This window comes from Lampris incognitus, chromosome 17 (assembly GCF_029633865.1).
Source record: "Lampris incognitus isolate fLamInc1 chromosome 17, fLamInc1.hap2, whole genome shotgun sequence".
NCBI lineage: Eukaryota > Metazoa > Chordata > Actinopteri > Lampriformes > Lampridae > Lampris > Lampris incognitus.
The window spans coordinates 31,795,277-31,818,104 of record NC_079227.1 but is presented as its reverse complement, the minus strand read 5'-3'; the positions used below and the strand labels follow the sequence as shown (position 1 = coordinate 31,818,104).

General features: G+C 45.0%; 1 protein-coding gene across 2 annotated transcripts in view; it reads left to right on the top strand.

The window, feature by feature from the left end:
- a1cf (apobec1 complementation factor) overlaps positions 1-22,828 on the top strand; it is a 44,319-nt gene that overhangs the window by 9,784 nt on the left and 11,707 nt on the right. For both annotated transcript variants that reach the window (XM_056296878.1, XM_056296879.1), the window contains exons 2-9: positions 3,312-3,458; positions 10,258-10,392; positions 16,372-16,502; positions 16,813-17,051; positions 19,264-19,428; positions 19,784-19,881; positions 21,073-21,210; positions 22,187-22,331. In XM_056296878.1, the coding sequence (XP_056152853.1) occupies positions 3,360-3,458; positions 10,258-10,392; positions 16,372-16,502; positions 16,813-17,051; positions 19,264-19,428; positions 19,784-19,881; positions 21,073-21,210; positions 22,187-22,331 (1,150 nt within the window). In that variant the 5' untranslated portion in view covers positions 3,312-3,359. The remainder of the gene's footprint in view (positions 1-3,311; positions 3,459-10,257; positions 10,393-16,371; positions 16,503-16,812; positions 17,052-19,263; positions 19,429-19,783; positions 19,882-21,072; positions 21,211-22,186; positions 22,332-22,828) is intronic.

Genomic DNA, 22,828 nt, shown 5'->3' with positions numbered 1-22,828 from the left:
CTCTCGATCTCTCTCTGTCTCTCTCTCACACTCTCGCTTGCTGTCTCTCTCTCTCTTTGTCTCTCTCTCTCACACTCGCTGTCTCTTTCTTTCTCTCTGTCTCTGTCTCTTTCTCTCTCTCACACTCGCTTGGTGTCTCTCTTTCTGTCTCTGTCTCTCTCACACTCTCGCTGTCTCTCTTTCTCTCTCTGTCTCTGTCTCTCTCACACTCTCGCTTGCTGTCTCTCTCTCTCTTTGTCTCTCTCTCTCACACTCGCTGTCTCTTTCTTTCTCTCTGTCTCTGTCTCTTTCTCTCTCTCACACTCGCTTGGTGTCTCTCTTTCTGTCTCTGTCTCTCTCACACTCTCGCTGTCTCTCTTTCTCTCTCTGTCTCTGTCTATCTCTTTCTCTCTCTGTCTCTCGCTCTCGCTTGCTCGCTCTCTCTTACAGTCTCACTTGTTGTCTCTCTCTTGCTCTCTCTTACACACTCTCTCTCTCTTACACGCTCTCTCACTCGCTTGCTCACACTCTCTCTCTGTCACACCAAATACACATTTAAACACACGCATACACACACACTGTCTCTGTCTCTCTTGCTCTCTCGCTCACTCTGTCTCATTCTCTCCCCTAATGAGCAGTGCTTTATTTCTCTGTCCTCCTGTAGGATTTGTTGTGTGTGTGTGTGATGTGGAGAAGTGTTCATACCTTGTTTTGCACCCCTCACTTTCTCTTTGAAGTGAGAGGGAACAAAGAAAGATGTGATAGGCGTGTGTCTCTCTTGCATGCATTTGGTGTGTGTGCATGTGCGTGCATGCGTGTCTGTGTGTGTGTGTGTGTGTGTGTGTGTGTGTGATCTACATGAGAATGGATGGGTGAAGATGCAGCAACAAGCTGTTTAGCGTTGGATCAACCTTTCTGGTGAGGTTCAAAGGGTTAGCTTAAAGTAGTTAGTTGTTGTGCATGTGTGTGTGTGTGTGTGTGCATGCTGTTTGTAGTAAATGAGATTGATATGAAGTACTGTGAATGTGGATGTAAGAACCATATTAATTAAATATTATTTTCCAAGAATGGAAATGTAATTTTCCCCCTTTAATCGTGGCGGACTTGTTGTCATGGTTACTAATGAAATACCGTTGTCCCTGATGCGTCACAGCATTTCAAATATCATTTCACAGTAACCACTGGACAATTATAGCCAAATATGAAGTCATCTTGGAGAAGTTGGTAGCCAAAGCCTCCACAGGTGCAGTGCAGACTTGTAAAATATTTAGACAAGTGAGGTGTCCCAGAGACACGGTGTGAAAAGCCAAGTGAGATGGGCTGAAGCTGCCCTGTCAATGATTAGAGAGAAGACCTTGACTTCTCTCTTCTTGCCCCTTCAAAAAACAAGATATCATGCCGAACCAAATCTACCCCTCACCCATGTTCCTTTATGTGCCCTCAGCCTTATAATGCACACAAATACAAAACACTGCTGTAACGCCTGCTGTCTTTATGACCTCCCAACGGGTTTAATTGGTGCACCTTGAAACGATCAATGTAGATCCCCAACAGGTCACTGCTGTTTCCTACGGACCCCCGGAGGGCTGGCGTGTTTCCATAGGTGCCAGAAAAAAGATGTTTGTGACGTGTGGGTAGCATAACTGTCTATTCCGTTGCCTACCAACACGGGGATCGCTGATTCAAATCCCCGTGTTTCCTCCGGCTTGGTCGGGTGTCCCTACAGACACAGTTGGCCGTGTCTGCGGGTGGGAAGCCAGATGTGGGTATGTGTCCTGGTCGCTGGACTAGCACCTCCTCTGGTCAGCCAGGGCACCTGTTCGGGGCGGGGGGGGGGGCTGGAGGGAATAGCGTGATCCTCCCAGGCGCTACGCCCCCCTGGCGAAACTCCTCACTGTCAGGTGAAAAGAAGCGGCTGGTGACTCCACATTTATCAGAGGAGGCATTTGGTAGTCTGCAGCCCTCCCCGGATCAGTGGAGGGGGGTGGAGCAGCGAGGGGGACGGCTCGGAAGAGTGGGGTAATTGACCGGATACAATTGGGGAGGAAAAGGGGGGGAGATTTTTGAAAAAAGAGATTAAAGATGTTTGGGTCTCCACATGACTAGTGTACTAGTATAGTTTAGTTTTGCATCTGACCCCCTAGCGTTTTAATTACCTCATTTGGATCCCCACACAGCAACAGAAACTGTAGTAGTATATATACCACAAATGCGTTCAGATGAGCCGGGGTCTAGAAAGGGTCCTTGGCTACAAATGTAAAACAAATATAATTCAGGATGGCTTAAAAATGACAGTACGTGTGATAGTAGGTCACTGAAACTGCTGGAATGCATCTGGTGATTAAACTGCACAGCTGAACTGGTTGTAAATCAGACAGCGAGACTCTGCAGATGTGTTATCCTCGTATGCATGCCTTTTGTTTATATGCATTGTGGTCCCCAGAGCGTCATTACACAGCTGAACAAGCTTAGCTGTCCCTATATACAAGACTTATTCTGTGTCATGCATAACAATGAATAATAATAGCTTTACATATAAAGAGAATGGGGCGGCATGGTGGCGCAGTGGTTAGCACAGTCGCCTCACAGCAAGAAGGTCCTGGGTTCGAGCCCCGGGGTAGTTCTAACTTGGGAGTCATCCTGGGTCGTTCTCTGTGTGGAGTTTGCGTGTTCTCCCCGTGTCTGCGTGGGTTTCCTCTGGGTGTTGCGGTTTCCTCCCACAGTCCAAAGACATGTAGGTCAGGTGAATCGGCCGTACTAAATTGTCCCTATGTGTGAATGTGTGTGTTGGCCCTGTGATGGCGTAGCGGCCTGTCCAGGGTGTCTCCCCGCCTGCCACCCAATGACTGCTGGGATAGACTCCAGCATCCCCGCGACCCTGATTAGGATAAGCGGCTTGGATAATGGATGGATAAAGAGAGTAATAAATGGCCTAAAGAATTAAATTCCAAGTCAGTGTAGTCAGATTATATATTAGGTCATCTCTGTTAATGTTGTGTCTCTAAATGCTGTCAGAAGTGGTGTGGGACACATCCTGTGCATGTTTAACCCATGTATTTCTTAGATTTACACATAGAAGACATGTGTTGTTCTGACACTAAGCACTGACATGCTTGCAAAACATATCTGCTCCCTCAGAGTGAGCTGTTGCTGTCTGGGCTCTCTTAAAGTGTTCCTTTATGGTTTGTTTTATTTCTATTTTGTTCTACTGAGCACCCCGACTTACTGTCTTTCACACGCTGGTGCAATAGGAGACAAAACATTGTTTTGGTTGCGACTTATGTCTCCGCTGACACATGGTGAACTGTTTGTCTGTCGTCTTCTGTTTCCAGTGAGCACCCCTAATTTCCCTGATTTACATATCGCTGTCAATCACACCAATGGAATCCAATCAGAAAGTGGGGGACGGATTGGCGGGGACACAGAAGGAGGTGGCTCTCAGAGCCCTGATCCAGCGCACGGGATACCAGCTATTACAGGTAGGGGGAGAGAGTGTGTTTTAACGTGTGTGTGTGTGTGTGTGTGTGTATGTGTCAGCCCCCTCATCTACAGAACTCAATGCTAGCAATAGATGCAGGAAATACACGTCATACTCAGACGTAAGGTCTTCCAAAACAAATACCTCCACCTGCACACCAAAATTGTCATTTACAAGGCCACCTGCATCACAACTCTCCTATACAGCTGGAAGCCTGGGTCACATACAGCCGCCACGTAAGGTTGCTGGAGTGATTCCACATAAGGTGTCCGCAGCGAATCATGGGGATCACGTGGCGTGACCGTTGTTCCTCATGCCGAGATTCTTGCTAGGACAAACTGCAAGAGCATCAAAGCCACGGTCACTGAACACCAACTGTGCTGGCTTGGACATGTCGTCAGGATGCCTCAAGAACGCCTGCCACAAGTCCTGTATGGACAGTTTCATCTGGGTCGCCGGTCCGCAGGTGGTCAGAAGAAGCGATACAAAGACCAGCTAAAAACATCACTGAAGAAGTTTTGTATCGACCCCTTGAGACTGGAACCAGCTGCCATCAACCGTTCCAACTGGCGGGAGATCTGCTACAGAGGTGTAGAACAGCTGGAAATGGAGAGGAATGTGAAAAAACAACAGAGAAGACTGAGGAGACACGCAACCATGTCTGCCCCCACTAACTCAGACTTCATATGCTCAATGTGCAATAAAACTTGTGGATCAAGAATTGGACTCTACAGTCATCAAAGAACACACCGTTAATGAGGAGAGATGTCATCATCGGACTTTATAGACCACCAGCGAGCAAGGACCTTCATCTACAGAACCCTATGCTAGCAATATAGATGCAGGAAATACACTGCAGTAGAATTTAAACTTAAAAGAACTAAAAGATCCCCAAAGAACTAATAGCTTCAGTGACCAAAAGAGTGTCATGACCATGGTTTGTATCTGCTGGCTTCAGTAACTGGAGTTTTAGCATATCAGTATCAAGGAGGACACACATAGGATGCTGTAAACAACAGTAAAAGTAGATGCCCTCGATGCACAGTAGACTGCAAGGAACATGCCGACATGCGGCTCTTAGTTACCTGCCATAACTTAACACTTTGTGAATTGACTTGATTTGTGCCTTTGTCGACTTTGTGTTTATCAACCATACATGAGTACAAGCAAGTGTAGAGAAAACATTATCAGCAGGAAGGTTTTTCTAAAAAGACAGTGGGTGGAAGGTTGTGATGTGAAAGGTCGTGTTTTATGGCAGTACTGAAGGGCAATTCAGTCACCGATACCCCAGTTTCCTTTAATCCAAATGTGGACCGACCCTCATCACACAAGGTTAGTTAATATTCAATTGACACCATTCATAAGGCAAGTTCCGGTTTACATTATGGTTTACAATCCATTCACCCAAAACAAAAGCATTTACCATCAATAATCCCAGCGTAGATGTGAGTGTGCCAAGAGATGTCGTGGTGGGTTTTGAAGAGGAGATGGTTTAGATACAGGGAGGAGGGGGATGGAGGGTGCCATTGGGTTTATCCCAAACAGATATTCCAATTACTGGAGCCTAAAAACACCTCAACCTGCTCAATAAATCGATTAAAGAGAAATATAACTGAAATTTAAAATGGTAAAGATTTAAACACAAAATTAACAATTAGTTTGTTTATCTGTTTACACCAAACTGCAAAATCCATGCTTTGATGCAGGTGCAATAAGTTAATATTCAGTTTCAAGCCCCCAAAGCTTCTCCTTAAGGTTTTTTTATATATATTTATTTAAACAAGATCCATGACATAAGTTCCACACAACTTTACACACAAATATTGGTATAAGAAAAAATAAGTAACAACACAAAGACACAAGATAGGTTATACATACTTTCACATTCACCCCAAATTCTCCAATTCAATGTTCACAGTATGTTCACTTTGCTAAGTACAATATAACAGAAGACCGTCTTTCTAAATAAACGTCCCTATGGAGTTCTAGTCTTGCGGTTATGTTTTCCATACAGTTCACAGCCTTAAGTCTTTGGGTCCATTGTCCAAGGCAGGTGGGTGAAGCTTAAGCCAGTTTATTGTAATCATTTTATGGGCAGTTAACACAAGAGCTCTGAGCATATATAATTTGTTTTCCCAGACTCCCTTAGCGGTACATTGCCTAGAATCAACTGTGTTAATGTAGTTCAAATGGACAGAATAAGTTCACAATTTCTCCTATTTCCTTTTTTACCTTCTCCCAATAAACGTGAGTTTGGGACAGTCCTAAAAAATATGGGAAAAGTCTCCTATTAAGCAGCATCCTCTCCAACAGAGAGGATTAGATTTACTGTCATAGTTGGATATTGGTGTTTTTAAAAAAATCTCAATCTCAAATTCCAACCATTTCCAAGTTGGGCTACTGAAGCATTTATGCCAAGACATCCAGGACCTCGCCCACTCCTCATCTTCAATTACGGTGTTGACCTCCAATTCCTATTAGTATTGTCTGTTGAATCCATGCAAATCCTACTGTATAGACAAGATAATATTTTCCTCAAGTGTATTTGATTCTCAACCATTTCAATCCAGTACTGTTCAAAATTGGTTGGTACTTCTTTAATCTTGTTCCATTCCTTGTGTGTCACCAAATAAATGTTGTATCAGAAAATGTATAAACAGATCATTAGATGGGCAGCACGGTGGTGCAGTGGTTAGCGTGGTCGCCTCACAGCAATGAGGTCCTGGGTTCGAGCCCCAGGGTAGTCCAACCTTGGGGAGTCGTCCCAGGTCGTCCTCTGCGTGGGTTTCCTCCGGGTGCTCCGGTTTCCTCCTACAGTCCAAAGACATGCAGATCAGGTGAATCGGTCGTACTAAATTGTCCCTAAGTGTGTGTGTGTGTGTGTGTGTGTGTGTGTGTGTGTGTGTGTGTGTGTGAGCCCTGTGAGGGATTGGCGGCCTGTCCAGGGTGTCTCCCCGCCTGCCACCCAATGACTGTTGTGATAGACTGCAGCATCCCCACGACCCTGAATAAGGATAAGTGGTTTGGATAATGGATGGATGGATAGATGCAATAACAAACTGGGCCTGAATTTGACAGAATGCCCTGAGAGTCGTTCCTTCAAATAACTGATTTACTGTCGTCAGACCTTTCTCCACCCATTTTATTTAACAACTGCCCAGTTTGGCAGGCAAAAAGTTGCAAATAGAAGCTACTTTTGTTGCCCTTGATAAAGACACAGATTAAATGTTTTTCTTATCTTCTCTCAAACCTTTAATGTATAATTTACCCATTCATTCTGTAACTTAAGTTTCCACCATACCTTTGTCTTTAGAAAGGGGAGAACAGAAATTGATACATTAGTTACAGAGCCTTGCTTTTGTGCACCCATTTTGTATCCACATCTAACCTAATCCATGAGATCAATATTCTAAGTTGTGATGCCTTGTAGTAACTTCTGAAATGAGGCAAAGCTAAGCCGCCCTTCTCTGTGTGAGAGCAGATAACTTTGAGTCTTACTTGGACCTTTCATTTTGCCATATGAATTTGGAGACAAGTCGGTCCAGGAATTTGAATGTAGATACTAGGACAGTTACAGGAAAGCAGCCAAAGAGAAAAAGCAGCCGTGGCAATACATTCATCCTGATAGTTTCCACCCTGTCAACACAAGACAGGGGAAGCATTTCCCATTTGCCAAATCCTTTTTGACCTTAGAAATGAGTTTATCGTAACTGGCTGTGTATAGCTGAGAAGAGTTATTAGTCAAAGTGACCCCCAAGTATCTAAAGCCTGCCTTTGACCATCTGAATTTCAGCTCTCTGTCTAACTGTTGGGACAAACTTCCTGTGATCATCATTACTTCAAGTTTCCCTTCATTGACCCTATACCCAGAAACTTCTCCATAGTTTCTCATATATTGCATGATAACAGGTATTGTCGATAATGGATTTCTTATTAACAAAACAATGTCATCTGCAAACAATGCTAATTTGTGCATCATGAACCCCCTCCCATCTACTATCCCCTCAATTTGATCATTTCCTCTAGTCAGCTAGTGGTGCTGAGTAAACAGAATAGGTGAGGCTGGATTTCCTTGACGAACACCTTTCTTAAGCTTGAAAAATTCAGAGCAGTAGCCATTCACCCTAACTCTAGATATAGGATCTTTGTTTAAAGTATTAATCCACCTAATAAAGGTTGAACTGAATCTCATTTGTTCCATAGTGTAATTTAAATCAGTCCACCCTTTCAAATGCTTTCTCTGTGTTAAGACTAAGAAGCATTGAAAGGTGGAAGGAGTCTCTTGCCACTGGTTGTAAATTTAAAATTCTTCTAATATTATTTGCTCCTTGATGTCCTAGTATGAAGCCAGTCTGGTTGATTAATTTCCTTAGATATCGCTGCATCCTATTCGCCAGTATGGAGCTAAGAATCTTTGCATCATTCCAGAGTAGGCTGATTGGTCTATAGGAGCCACACTCTGGCGGATCTTTCCCCTCTTTATGAATTACTGATATTATAGCCTCTGACCAACTCTTGGGTGGGTAATTTTCATCTAAGGCATACTTAAATTTAGTTAAATTAAAGTTATTATTATTAAAAAGTTATTATTATTTATTATTTATCATTTATTCATTAGTTGTTATTATTATTAAAGTTATTAAAGACAGCATAGTTGAATTGCTACCCAATTTCCCCTCGGGTACGAATAAAGTATTCTGATTTTGATTCTGATTCTGATTCTGATTAAAGACTTCACAAAGTTTTGGTCTAAGCTCCGTCACAAAGAACTTGTAAAATTTGCAGGGGGATCTGTCTGGCCCAGGGGACATGTCCCCCCCCCCCCCAAGATTTGATGGTTTCTTCTATTTCCCTTTCTGAAATTGGAGCTTTTAAATACTCAGCCTCTGCCTGAGTTAGCTTTGCCAAATTAAGATCCTTAAAAATCCCTTTGGTTTTTGCCACACTTTGTGCCTCGTCTGGTGCATCATAAAGGTTTTTACAAAGTGTTTGAAATGCCCCTGCCACTTTTTCTGGATGGGAAACCTCAGCCCGAGATGTGGGTTGTCTTATTTTAGATACTATATGATTTGACTTTGCTCCCCTCAATTGAAAGGCAAGTACATGACTTGCTCAGTTCCCCATCTCATAAAATCTTTGACTTGTATATCTAAGAGCTCTTTCAGCTTTACGTGTAAGTAATCCATCCTTGAATCCTTGAGATTCTTGTTGTCTTCCCATGTTCTTTGTAGCTCTAGATGTGCTCATATTTCTCTGTAGCACATTGCTTGTTATTGTTGCACTAAAAATCAGCCACGTGTGTGTGGATGATGCAATAATATACTTGCTGCAAAAGGCCTACTCCTACCTGGACAGACCTAACATCATAGTGCGGATCATGTTCTTCGATCTTTCCAGCGCCTTCAATACTAATCGCCCTAGACTGTCGAAGGATAAATTGGAGGACATGCAGGTGGATCCCCCATGGTGCCATGGATTGAGTACTACCTGCCGAGCAGACCACTGTTTGTGAGGCTACAGAGCTGTATGTCTGTATGTCTGGTGAGTAACAACAGGACCCCCCAGGGAGCTGTGCTATCTCCCTTCCTGTTCACCATCTACACGTAAGACTTCAAGTACAACTCTGAATCCCGTCATCTGCAGCAATTCTCGGATGACACTGCCATTGAGGGGTGTGTGGAGGGTGGCCAGGAGGAGGAGTACAGGGGCCTGGTGGACTGCTTTGTAGGTGTAGGGAAAACCACCTTCAGCTGAATGTTGTCAAGACAAAGGAGGTCGTGATGGATTTCAGGAAGAGGAAGGCCCCACCCTCCCCAGTCTGCATCAGTGGGAGGGACTTGGAGGTCATCAAGTCCTACAAGTACCTAGGTGTTGAACTAGACAATAAGCTGGAATGGTCCACCAACACCGAGGTCATCTACAAAAAGGACATGAGCTGGTTTATTTCCTGAGAAGGTTCAGGACCTTCAATGTATGCTATAAGAGCTTTGCTTGTTCTATCAGTCTGTTGTTGCGAGAACCATCTTCTATGCTGTGGTGTGCTGGGGCGAAGGCATCAAAGCAAAACACCAACAGACTGAATAAACTCATAAAGAAGGCTGGGTCTGTCATTGGATCCAAGGTGGCCACACTGGAGGAGGTGGTGGGGGGACAGTATGCTGGCTAAACTGCTGGTGATCCTGAGCACCACCTCCCACCCCCCACACAACGTGTTAGCCAAGCTAAAGAGCACCTTTAGCAACAGACATTCAACCCCAGTGTTTTAAGGAGTGATACAGGAGGTCATTCCTGCCGGGTGTCATCAGCCTTTGCAATTCATCTGCCTTTGCCAGGCCTGCTGACATTGAACTGCTCGTGGACTAACTTGCCTTTGTCTTTGCATATCTGGTCTACAAGAACACTCAAACATGCATTTTTTTAAATTATTTTATTAGTCTAATCTGTTGTCACTTGTCATTTGTATTTTAATGTATCTGGCTGCTATGACGTTTTACTTTCCCTCCGGGCATTAAGAAAGTCATCTATCTATCTATCTCTCTGTCTATCTGTCTGTCAGTCTGTCTATCTAAATATTCTATAACACTATAGACAGCTAACAACACACACAACAGGCCTGATGTGTGTGTCTCAAAGCATGGCGTCACCGGATGCCATGCCTTGAGACACACACATCAGGCCTGTTTTCTCTCCAGGTGAATTCTCAGACTTGATAGAGCCGCCCGCCAGTGTAAAGATGTTTTCTTGCAGTATAAATTGCCATTATGTTGAAAGAGGCATAATGTGTGTGTCATCTGTTGCAGGAGAACGGACAGCGGCGGTATGGCGGCCCCCCGCCGGGCTGGGAGGGCCAACCACCAGAGAGAGGCAGCGAGATCTTTGTTGGGAAACTTCCCAGGGACCTGTTTGAGGATGAACTGGTCCCTCTCTGCGAGAAGGTAAAGATGGCAGTGTTTTCTGATGTGAAACATGTCGGCTGACCTTTTTTTAATGTATGAAAAAAATTTTTAAATCAATGTTCATAGTAGATTGTACATTTGCAATACATTTTTAAGGGCTTGTCCAAGTAGAGAGACCTTAAAATCTCTGACTTGGTTGTTTTAACTACAGACTCAGATGTTAAGGGTTTCTGAATGGCAAAAACATGCAAAACCTCTTGTTTGCATGTGAACCAGTCACTCCTGTTTTATTTTACTCTGACCAATGTGAGCCATGAGATTCCGTCTGTCTGTCTTTCTTCTCTCTATAAGCTTCACACTCAGTATATATGTATATATCAGCAATGTTTACTTCTGTTGAGAAGAGGAGTTTCTTGTGGAATTTAACCTCATTTGAGTGCAGGGTCTGAGGACAGAGGGTATCGTATGTTGTATATTGTCATATATTGTTGTATGTATGTACTGATCATAAAGCCTTTCAGGACTATCTTGTGATTTTGGGCTACAAATACATTTGACAAGGGCATCCGTGTGGTGTGGCGGTCTATTCCATTGCCTCTGGCTTGGTCGGGCGTCCCTACAGACACAATTGACCGTGTCTGCGGGTGGGAAGCCAGGTGTGGGTGTGTGTCATGGTTGCTGCACTAGCGCCTCCTCTGGTCGGTCGGGGCGCCTGTTCTGGGGGGAATAGCGTGATCCTCCCGCGCGCTCCGTCCCCCTGGTGAAACTCCTCACTGTCAGGGTGAAAAGAAGTGGCTGGTGACTCCACATGTATCGGAGGAGGCATGTGGTAGTCTGCAGCCGTCCCCGGATCGGCAGAGGGGGTGGAGCAGCAACCGGGACGGCTCAGAAGAGTCAGGCAATTGGCCGCATACAATTGGGGAGAAAATGGGGGGGGGTCCAAATAAATAAATAAATTTGACAAGACTCACTGTTTAAAGTGACCTATAAAAACAGTATTATTAGTGAGGTGCAATGGCCTCATTCTACTCTTTGTTCATCCTCTTGAACATTGTTCTCTTTTCATATTGCATGAAGCCCCTTGAGGTGTGTTTGATTAAGCTCCACAAAGTGTTTTTTATTTCATTATTTATATTTTTCAATGGCACATCATTTCTATAATGCAAATGAATAAAACTAAATTCACAAAATTCTGCACAGGTCCTACACAGCTTCTCTGCAGACAGGATGCAGACACTGTCTTTATAGGACCTTCACCTCTCTCTCTCTCTCTCTCTCTCTCGCTCTCTCTCTCTCTCTCTCTCTCTCTCTCTCTCTCTCTCGACTACATGCTGGGAGTGGATGCAGGAGTGTGAAATGAGTGTTGGTCTGCAGAGAGAGTTTTTCTAATTTTCTCCTTTTTTCATATTGTGTTAGATTATTGCTGGGTGTATTTCTATTGGTTAGTTGTTCAGCTTTGTTAGTGTTTGTTGGTTTTGTGCACTTTGTGTCGGGCAGTACTTCGCTGCTCGGCATCATGGATCTCTCCAAACTGGCGAGGAAACACGTTCTTAAGATCTGTCCAAGTTTCTCTCATTTCCAATCACATGTCTTGTTGATGTGTGATCTTGTTTCACATCAACACTAAGCAAAGTGTTGAAGTGATGTTGGTCCAGGAAACACACAGTGACAGGTCTGGTGAAACTGACTGGAGTTCAGAGCGGGACGGGGAAGTCTTTGTAAGCTCTTTAACTTCAGTGAGTGTGTGTGTGTGGGGGGGGGGGGTAGCTGTTCTCTTCTCCAAAAAGTTCCTGCCGATTTCTTACGACCTTAAAGAAGTGATAGAGGGAAAAATGATGGTGGTCAGAGCCAAGTTTGAGTGTTTCACACTGACTTTTATCAGCGTCTGTGCTCCAAATATCAGCTCAGATAGAGTCCAGTTCATAAAATACTATATGTGACACTTCGTCTAGTTGTCGCGCAGATGATTTTTCGTTTTTAGAAGGTGATTTTAATGATACTCAAAATGGTTCTGTAGACATGTTGAACCTCATGCTGCCTCTCAAAGAGCAATAAATAATGTCATAAAGGTCTATTCCGTTGCCTAGCAACTCGGGGATCGACGGTTCGAATCCCCGTGTTACCGCCGACTTGGTTGGGCGTCCCGACCTTGTCTGTGGGTGGGATGCCGGATGTGGGTATGTGTCCTGGTCGCTGCACTAGCACCTCCTCTGGTCGGTCGGGGTGCCTGTTCAGGGAGGGGAGGGGGAACTGGGAGGGAATAGTGTGAGCCTCCCAGGAGCTACGTCCCCCTGGCGTAACTCCTCACTGTCAGGTGAAGAGAAGCGGCTGGCGACTCCACATGTATTGGAGGAGGCGTGTGGTAGTCTGCAGCCCTCCCCGGATCGGCAGAGGAGGTGGAGCAGCAACCGGGAAGGCTCAGTCGGAAGAGTGGGGTAATTGGCCGGATACAATAGAGGAGAAAAGGGGGGAACCCCCCCCCCCCCACACACACACACACACAAAAAATGTCATAAAAACACGTGACTTAGTGGATGTATGAAGAAGGTTGCACAGTGAAAACAGACAGTACAGTTGGGCTCATACAAGAGAAAATGTTATTTCCCTGGCTAGGCTGAATAGGTTTTATTGCTTCAAACATCATGTTAGCATTCTTATGATGTGTAGCATTTTAGCTTTACCCTGTATAATTTCACCTGTATAACCCGTGGTGATCACGCTTCAGTAGTCTGTGGTGCTTCTACTACAACAGTGAGGAAATAGAGTGCATACTGGCATTTCAACACCAGTCTACTGTGTGATGCTCATTTTAAAGATGGTTTTAGCTTTTTTTCTGGAGGGTTCATAGGTCTGAAAAGAACAGTTTTGCTTCTTTGAGACAGTGGTGGAACTGTGAGAAGGTTAAAATCAATCAGTCTAGTTGAATTTTATATAATGCACATTTCTAGCTGCAGCTGCTCAAAGAGCTTTACAAATAATACAAATACAAAACTTCAAATCACAATTACAGCACCGTCAGCAATACAGTCATGCGAAACACTACTAGACCATTGAGGGCTCTAGAGACTGAGGTAGAGTAGCTCCAAAATCTGAGTCCACAGGAGCCATCAGTCCCCCTGTACTGGTTGTTGGAGGAGCCTCTTATTGGTGGATCCAGAATGGACCCCAGGTCTCCATCACACTCTCTGCTCTGCTGGTGCTACATCTCTCAAACGGCTGGTAGGTGTAGCTGGACCTGGATTTATGATTTATGTGGCTGCACTGATTGGAATGAAATCTGTGGGCCATTTGAGGACCATTTTAAATGGCTGGACTGCAAAATTAACAAAAGCCAGTCATGAACTGCTGAAAATGCTCTGGGAAGGTGAGGAGTTTCCAGTTGGAGACGACCCTTTCCAGATTTGGGACTGTTGCCAGATTTAGACTGTTGTTCTGGTTTATTGTTGGATGTCAAACAGAGAAAAGACATAATGCATACTATGAATGGAAAAACAATCCACAGATGTGATAAAGTTTTGAATAAAAATAAGTTGAATGGTAAAATGGATACAGTTTGGAGGGGGAAAAATTGGCGTGAGCAACAGTGTGAAGCCAGTTTGGAGAGTCCTCTATAAATCAGGAATCAGGAGCATATGTCATTTCATTCCACACATGAAATATCGAAACAACGAAATATCGTTTCCCCGAGCCCACAGCAGTGCAACACAAGACAAAACCACATATCCAAACCACAAAGAGACATATATCCAAACTACAAAAAAAACCTGCAAGAATTCCCTGTCCAAGAGAGCGAACACCAGGATGACTGTCAGAACTGCCGGTCTTGCATGGGCGAGCAGTTAGCTTAGCCTGCCCTGCTTCCGCATCCTGTCAGACCGCCCTCAGTGTTTCCTCTTTGGGCACAGCTCCAGGCAGGGCCGTGGTCCCGGGGCCCACCGAACGCAGCAGACCAGGCTCCCCCAGCCGATCCAATGCCAGACACACCTCCCCGCACTCCACATGACGACACCAAAAACACAGTCAACGCTAGGCACAGCCGCCGCCAGACCACCCTCGGTGTTATCAGAACTGCTGGTTTGCATGGGCAAGCAGTTAGCTTAGCCTGCCCTGCTTCCACATCCTGTCAGACCGCCCTCGGTGTTTTCTCTTCGGGCGCAGCTCCAGGCAGGGCCGTGGTCCCTGGGCCCACAGGACACAGCAGACCAAGGTCTCCCAGCTGATCCAGCGCCAGCTCTCCCAGCCATCAAACGAAGACAAAACTTAGACACAGATGTGAGACACCGTGTAGACAGTACTGAGTGAGGCCACCGCAAACGTAAGTTCACGCTGCCATCTTCCCGCACCAGTACTGGGTCAGGGTGCTGCAAACGTGAATTCCCACCACCATCTTCCCACACCGGAAGCTAAACTGCCTTTAAACAAGCGAACAGGTGACTTACAGTGGAGAATATACCATGGAGCTGTTGCAGTGAATTCTTTTATCTCTGTACTTAATAACACTGTTTCTAATGAACATCCTTTCTGTGGGTTGGTAGAAACTGTTTTCCATTGTTTTTTAGACTACAGAAGACTTGGGGAACTTTTTGGTGTTTTAGATTGTCATTTACTTCCTTTAATGAAGTGTGGTCTGAAACTGCTTTTATTTTCGGGGCAGAATACAAGACAATTAATGCAACAAATTGGCAACTTTTAAAGTCCTTGCTGATGAAGCGAAACTCTCTCTCTCTCTCTCTCTCTCTCTCTCTATCTATATATATATATATATATATATATATATATATATATGTATATATATAAAGAGCAGGAACAAGATAGAACTGTATGAAGAAATGGTCCCTGTATTCACCTGTCTTGTAAAAGCCAGAGTTTTAATCAATTTTACTACTACTACTTTTGGCTGCTCCCGTTAGGGGTCGCCACAGCGGATCATCTGTTTCCATTTCTTCCTGTCTTCTGCATCTTCCTCTGTCACACCAGCCACCTGCATGTCCTCCCTCACCACATCCATAAACTTCCTCTTTGGCCTTCCTCTTTTCCTCTTCCCTGGCAGCTCCATATTCAGCATCCTTCTCCCAATATACCCAGCATCTCTCCTCCACACATGTCCAAGCCATCTCAATCTTGCCTTTTTTGCTTTGTCTCCAAACCGTCCAACCTGAGCAGTCCTTCTAATATACTCCTTCCTAATCCTGTCCTTCTTCATCACTCCCAATTAAAATCTTAGCATCTTCAACTCTGCCACCTCCAGCTCTACCTCCTGTCTTTTCATCAGTGCCACTGTCTCCAAACCATATAACATAGCTGGTCTCACAACCATCTTGTAAACCTTCCCTTTAACTCTTGCTGGTAATCTTCTGTCGCAAATCACTCCTGACACTCTTCTCCACCCACTCCACCCTGCCTGCACCCTCTTCTTCACCTCTCTTCTGCACTCCCTGTTACTTTGGACAATTGACCCCAAGTATTTAAACTGATACGCCTTCATCACCTCTACTCCTTGCATCCTCACCATTCCGCTGTCCTCCCTCTCATTCATGCATAGGTATTCCATCTTGCTCCTACTGACTTTCATTCCTCTTCTCCAGTGCATACCTCCGCCTCTCCAGGCTCTCCTCAACCTGCACCCTACTCTCACTACAGATCACAAGGGTTGTGATCTGTAGCGATCTGTAAATAGTTTTAATCAATTTTAATTTTCATAAACTGATGAATAGCATGGTTGTGTTTGTACGTCGGTGGTGTTATAATGATGTCATTTGTTCTGTGATGGACGATGAACTAATGTTTAGTAAAGTTTTCCGGTAATACTATTTCTATATCTTGTAAACTGTCTGTTTCTCTGATTCTTTGATTGTTTCAAAGTTGCTTTGCATCTGTGACATTTTATTGACATTGCTTTCAAACCTCTCTCTCTCTCTCTCTCTCTCTCTCTCTCTCTCTCTCTCTCTCTCTCTCTCTCGCTCTCTCTCTCTCTCTCTCTCTCTCTTTCTCTCTCTCTCTCTCTCTCTCTCTCTCTAGTTTGGTAAGATCTACGAGGTGAGGATGATGATGGATTTTAATGGGAACAACAGGGGCTACGCCTTCGTCACCTTCACAACAAAACTGGAAGCTAAAGCCGCCATGAAACAGCTCAACAACTATGAGATCAGGTTTGTCATCATCACCACTCTTGAGTCACAATGCTTGGGACTGTCCTGCGTGATTGCTCGTCCCAGTAGGAATTTATGTATGGTTAGATTTGCTCCAAAATTTGATGTCTTCCAAGAAACACTAATGATAATGAGATTTTTGACGTGAAAGAAAATCCATCCAAATAACTTAATTTGTGCATGTGTACTTGAAATTTAGATGACAGGCACATTATTCACTTGATATGCAGTAAGTGCACAAGAGCAATATGTCAGAAGCCACCAATAAAGACCAAGGAGGGCCACTTATTTTTATCTGCAACCCTCCCAGGAATGGTCGTCTCCTCGGCGTTTGTGCGAGTGTCGATAACTGTCGTCTGTTTGTCGGTGGGATTCCCAAAACCAAGAAACGGGAGGAGATCCTGTCCGAGATGAAGAAGGTGACAGATGGGGTCATGGAGGTCATCGTCTATCCCAGTGCTGCTGACAAATCCAAGAACCGAGGATTCGCTTTTGTGGAGTATGAAAGCCACCGTGCCGCTGCCATGGCCCGCCGCAAACTACTGCCAGGTAAAGACGGGTTTACGAGATGATAGCCCTCATAGATCAACTATGAGAATAACTACAAGATTTTCCAGTAACATGTGCTGTGATTGGTCAAATCATGTGTTGCTGTCCAGGTAGCGTAGCTGTCTATTCCGTTGCCTACCATGGGGATCGCCGGTTCGAATCCCCGTGTTACCTCCAGCTTGGTCAGGCGCCCCTGCAACCACAACTGGCCGTGGGAAGCCGGATGTGGATATATGTCCTGGTCACTGCACTAGTCCCTCCTCCATCGGTCGGAGCGCCTTTTCAGAGGGGAGGAGGAACTGGGGGGAATAGCGTGGTCCTCCCACGTGCTACGCCCCCCTGGTGAAACTCCTCACTGTCAGGTGAGAAGAAGTGGCTGGTGACTCCACATGTATTGGAGGAGGCATGTGGTAGTCTGCAGCCCTCCCTGGATCGGCAGAGGGGGTGGAGCAGCAACCGGGACGGCTTGTAAGAGTGGGGTAATTGGCCAAGTACAATTGGGGAGAAAAAAAGAGGGAAGGGAACATTCCAAAAAAAAGAATGCTGGGGTCTTTTTTTACCTCAAGTCTGCCAAGTCACTAACCTTTGATTAATTTAATTTAATTTAATCTTTGATTAAATTAGGTGGATCAAGAACACACCCAGGTATTCGAGGCGTTCTTGGCTAAACAGGATCTTATGTTTTGGAACAGTATATATGGGCTGTTTTGTTGTGTCACAAGCTCATGAAGACACAAGTGCAGACAAATGCACTTACTGAGAAATGCTGTGTGACTGAATGAAAAATGTCTCATCAGACGCCTATTGCCTGTTAAATAACAATACCGAGCATGGCTGGTGATGCACTAATGAGCTAGCTTGTTGCACGTTGTGCTTCATTTTTATGGTTGTCAATCTACACAAACATTCCCTATAATATGCCAAGAGATGACGGAGTCTAATGTTCCCTACAGTCGGCATTATCGCCATTAGAACCTGTGTTACTGGCTCATGGTCCAGTGGAGGAAGAACTATCAGGCGTTGCATGATAAGATGTGGTTATGGATTAATTACATTTGAAGTGTCATCGCCATAGCAACTTTTCCAACAAATAACCGTAAAAACATTCAACATTTCCTGGTGTTTTAAAAAATTCATTGCTGAAATGCTCGGTCCCAAACTATTTATTAATTAGTCTTGTAAACTGTCAGCTAAAGTGGTTGTGAATAGTAATTATTTCCATTATACTTTGTACAAATTCGCCACCGTATTTGTTTGAGGCGGGTTTCCCATTTCTGTCAGTGCCTGAAGGTTAAGCCCAAAATGATAAGATAAAGTTTTATTGGTTCTGGCTTCCACCTGAAAAGGAAATGTTTGTGTAATAGTTTTTGTGCAACTCCAAACCAGAGCTTCACCGAGCGCACTGGCGACACCGAGCACCGATGACAGCTGTCAGCCTTGTTAACGCCACAGTCCTGTTCAATGGCTGTTACTGACTCTAGGGAGTAACACTTGTGACTCTAGGGAGTAAAGCGGAACTCACGGTATAGTCGTACAACTTGGCTCAGCTTTATCAAAGGCCTCGTTACAATTACTGTTACCACAGAAGGTCAACTGATCAACAATTATTCGAGTCAGAAATTTTATCTTGGTGGGCGTCCAGGTGGCATGGTGGTCTATTCCGTTGCCTACCAACATGGGGATCACTGCTTCGAATCCCCGTGTAACCTCCACCTTGGTCGGACATCGCTACAGACACAATTGGCCGAGTCTGCAGGTGGGAAGCCAGATGTGGGTATGTGTCCTGGTCGCTGCACTAGCATCTCCTCTGGTCGGTCAGGGCACCTGTTCGGGGGGGAGGGGGAACTGGGGGAAATAGCGTGATCCTCCCATGCGCAACGTACCCTTGGTGAAACTCCTCACTGTCAGGTGGAAAGAAGCGGTTGGCGAATCCACATGTATCAGAGGAGGCACGTGGTAGTCTGCAGCCCTCCCCGGATTGGCAGAGGGGGTGGAGCAGTGACCGGGACGGCTCGGAAACGTGGGGTAATTGGTCGGATACAATTGGGGAGAAAAGGGGAGGGGGGGGGAATTTTATCTTGGTAGGAAGGTGTATCAGGGATTTTCTCGGGTTACCTCTTTATCATGAAGTCCGAGTATTCATGTCCATCAATACATCTCTCTCTGTCTCTGTCTCTCTCTCTGTCTCTCTCTGTCTCTCTCTCTCTCTCAGGTCGAATCCAGCTTTGGGGTCATGCGATCGCTGTGGACTGGGCGGAGCCTGAGGTGGAGGTGGATGAGGATACTATGGCAACCGTCAAGATTCTATACGTCAGGAATCTGATGCTGCAGACCACAGAGGAGACCATAGAGAAAGAGTTCAGCAGCTTAAAACCGGGTAATCTGAAATAATAAAACTACTAAAATACTACCCATACCAATGCTATTATCACTGCTGCTCTGATGTAAGTATTACGACAACTACAGCTATCACGACCACTACTAGTGTAGTCTATATCACTATGACTGCCACAAATGAAAGGAAGGACAGGGAGAAGGCATTTGATAGCCAACAATCATATCACATACATTTTACATACAACCAGGGTCAGCTAGCTTATCATTAAATGGACATTATTTCACATAATCACTCAGCACTACAAATTACAATTACAAAACTACAACACTCAGTAACACACCAATATTAAAGCAAGTGTGAAACAGTCTTTCCATTATCTGCTATGTGTGTTCAGGTTCTGTGGAGAGAGTGAAGAAGATCAGAGACTATGCCTTTGTCCACTTCACCCAGAGAGAAGATGCCATCAATGCCATGAACGTTCTAAATGGCAAGGTTAGGCAATCCACAGCCTGGATACGCTGCATCCATTCCTCCTGACTTTTGAAATAGTTTTCTATTTGTTGCACATACACCGATCTGCCAAAACATTAAAACCACTAACAGGTAAGTAAATAACGTTGATTATCTCATTACAATGGCACCTGTCATGGGTGGGATATATTAGGCAGCAAGTGAACAGTCAGCTCTTGAAGTTGATGTTCTAGAAGCAGGAAAAATGAGCAAGTGAAAGGATCTGAGTGACTTTGACAAGGGCCACATTGTGATGGTTAGACACCTGGGTCAGAGCATCTCCAAAACAGCAGGTTTTGTGGGGTGTTCCCAGAATGCAGTGGTCAGTACCTACCAAAAGTGGTCCAAGGAAGGACAACTGGTAAACCAGCAACACGGTCATGGGTGCACAAGGCTCACTGATGCATGTGGGGAGCAAAGGCTAGCCTGTCCAGTCTAATCCCACAGAAGAGCTACTCTAGCTCAAATCACTGCAAAAGTTAATGCTGGCTGTGATGGACAGGTGTCAGAACACAGTACATCACAGCTTGCTGCGTAGCCGCAGACCACAGTGCCCATGATGACCCTTGTCCACTGCCGAACACGGCTACAATGGGCAAGTGAGGGTCAGAACTGGACCAAGGAGCAATGGAAGAAGGTGGCCTGGTCTGATGAATCACATTTTCTTTCACATCATGTGGACAGTCGGGTGCGTGTGCGTCAGTTACCTGGGGAAGAAATGGTACCAGATGCACTAGGGAGTGTGATGCTCTGCAATGTTCTGCTGGGAAACCTTGGGTCCTGGCATTGATGTGGCTATTTGACACATACCACTTACCTAAACATTGGTGCAGACAAAGTACACCCCTTCAAGGCAGTGGTATTCCTTGATGGCAGTGGCCTCAGGTGGTTTTAATGTTTTGGCTGATCCGTGTATAACATCAGTAGTAGTGGAGGAATCGGGAGCTGAGAAATTGAACAGAAAACATTAAAATATGTGGTGCCCTCCTCTTTCTCTCTCAATCTTTACTTTCTTTTTTCTCTCCTTGTTCTTTCTTTGTCTATTTGTGCCCTCCTTCTGTCCTCTTTCCTCTGTTCTCCAATTCCTCTCTCTCTCTCTCTCTCTCTCTCTCTCTCTCTCTCTCTCTCTCTCTCTCTCTCTCTCTCTCTCTCTCTCTCTCTCTCTCTCTCCAGGTAGTAGATGGGTCCCCTATTGAGGTCACCCTAGCTAAACCGGTTGACAAAGACAGTTATGTGCGCTACACCAGAGGTACAGGAGGACGTGGCGGCTCTCTGCTACAGGCTGACTACACGGCCTACACCTTAGGACAGGTCTGGAGTGAAAGCTGTTTTATATTGGTTCTCTTAATTGAACCTCTAAAAAAATCTGGGTTAAGACAGTCCTTTATATCGAGCCTCTGCTTTGAAAATGTGCATGCTTAAATTTCTAATGCAAAAAAAAGGGAAGTAATAGCAAGTAGCTATCATTTTGATGGCTGATAAAATTAGATTTTATTCATAGTTCAAAGTCTAGATATGTGCAAGTATGGACTTGGTCTTGAATCCGCAAGGTCTCAGTCTCATCTCGGATTTCATAGCATAACGACTTGGCTCGGTCTCAGATAGTGTGGACTCTTCATAATTTTTTTAGAATTATTATTATTATTAATTTATGTCACTGAAACATTGGAATATTTGACTCTGAAACATTTCTTCCTTGGCAGAGGGAAAAAAAAGCCTTAAGTGTAACAGCATGGTGAAATATTGACTTTTACTCTAATGGTAGACCATCACCGTGGTTTTTAATTGGTCTTGCACTGTTCTGGTGTCAGTCTTTACACAAATTTTGGCCCCGATGATCTTGAGTCTGACTCACCGCCTTAAAGTCACAGGCTTGACTCGGACTTGATAAGCTTTGTTCATGGACTTGACTCAGGCTCGCCTCCCTAAAGACTTGGTCTGGACTTGGTCGATGACAAGGCTATGTTTAACTACGAATAAAGAGCCACAATAAACTCTGAGAATTAAAGTCTCAATTTTTTCTGTGTGAGCTGCAAAACAGTTTGAGCTGAACCATTTGCAAGTGGATTAAGAGAAAGTCGATGTGTGATCTGTCTTACTTGACATGGTGTTTCTCTGCTTCTGAGTCTATTTTCTATTGGCCAACAAACCTTGCTTTCATTCTATCTCAATTTCTCTCCTCCCATTTCTTCCCCCTTCCTTTCACCCTTTTTTCCTCCTCGATCCTTTCTCTTCCCCCTTTCCCCTTTGTCTCCCCCCTTGTTCTCTTCTCTCTTGCCCTCTCCAGTTCTACGACCCCTCAGCAGCGTACCTGGGTGCACCGGTGTTTTACGCTCCCCAGCCGTACACGGCCATACCCAGTCAGTTCCGCTTCCCGGGGACCAAGGCCCACATCGGAGGCAGGGGTCTGATCAGAGCGCCCTCTGTCAGAGGTAAATGGAAAACCTGATTTGATATTTATGATGCCACAATCATGTCCTCTTTATGTGAGATGGGTCTGGAGGTGGGCTGAGGACACCTCCAACTCCTTCCCGCCTCCTCCAACCCCTCCCACTGCCTCCCAAACCTTCATACTCACCACCAGTAGGTGGCAATCATCTATACTCTGTTGTTTCTATGCCTAACCCTACCCCTAGCACCCTAACCTAACCTAATCTCTAACCTAACCTTCAGGAGACATGTTGGAGGATATGGGGAGGGGTTGGAGGCGTCCTCAGTCCACCGGCAGACTCTGTTGCTTTATGTTAGTGTGACTGTTGGCAAATTGCTGTTGCTGATGGGAAACCAAAAATCTCCAAAATACCAAATTGTCTGTATTTAGAAATGAAAAATGCTGTGTTCCCTCCGGCTTGGTCGGGCGTCTCTACAGATGCAATTGGCCGTGTCTGTGGGTGGGAAACCAGATGTGAGTGTGTGTCCTGGTCGCTAC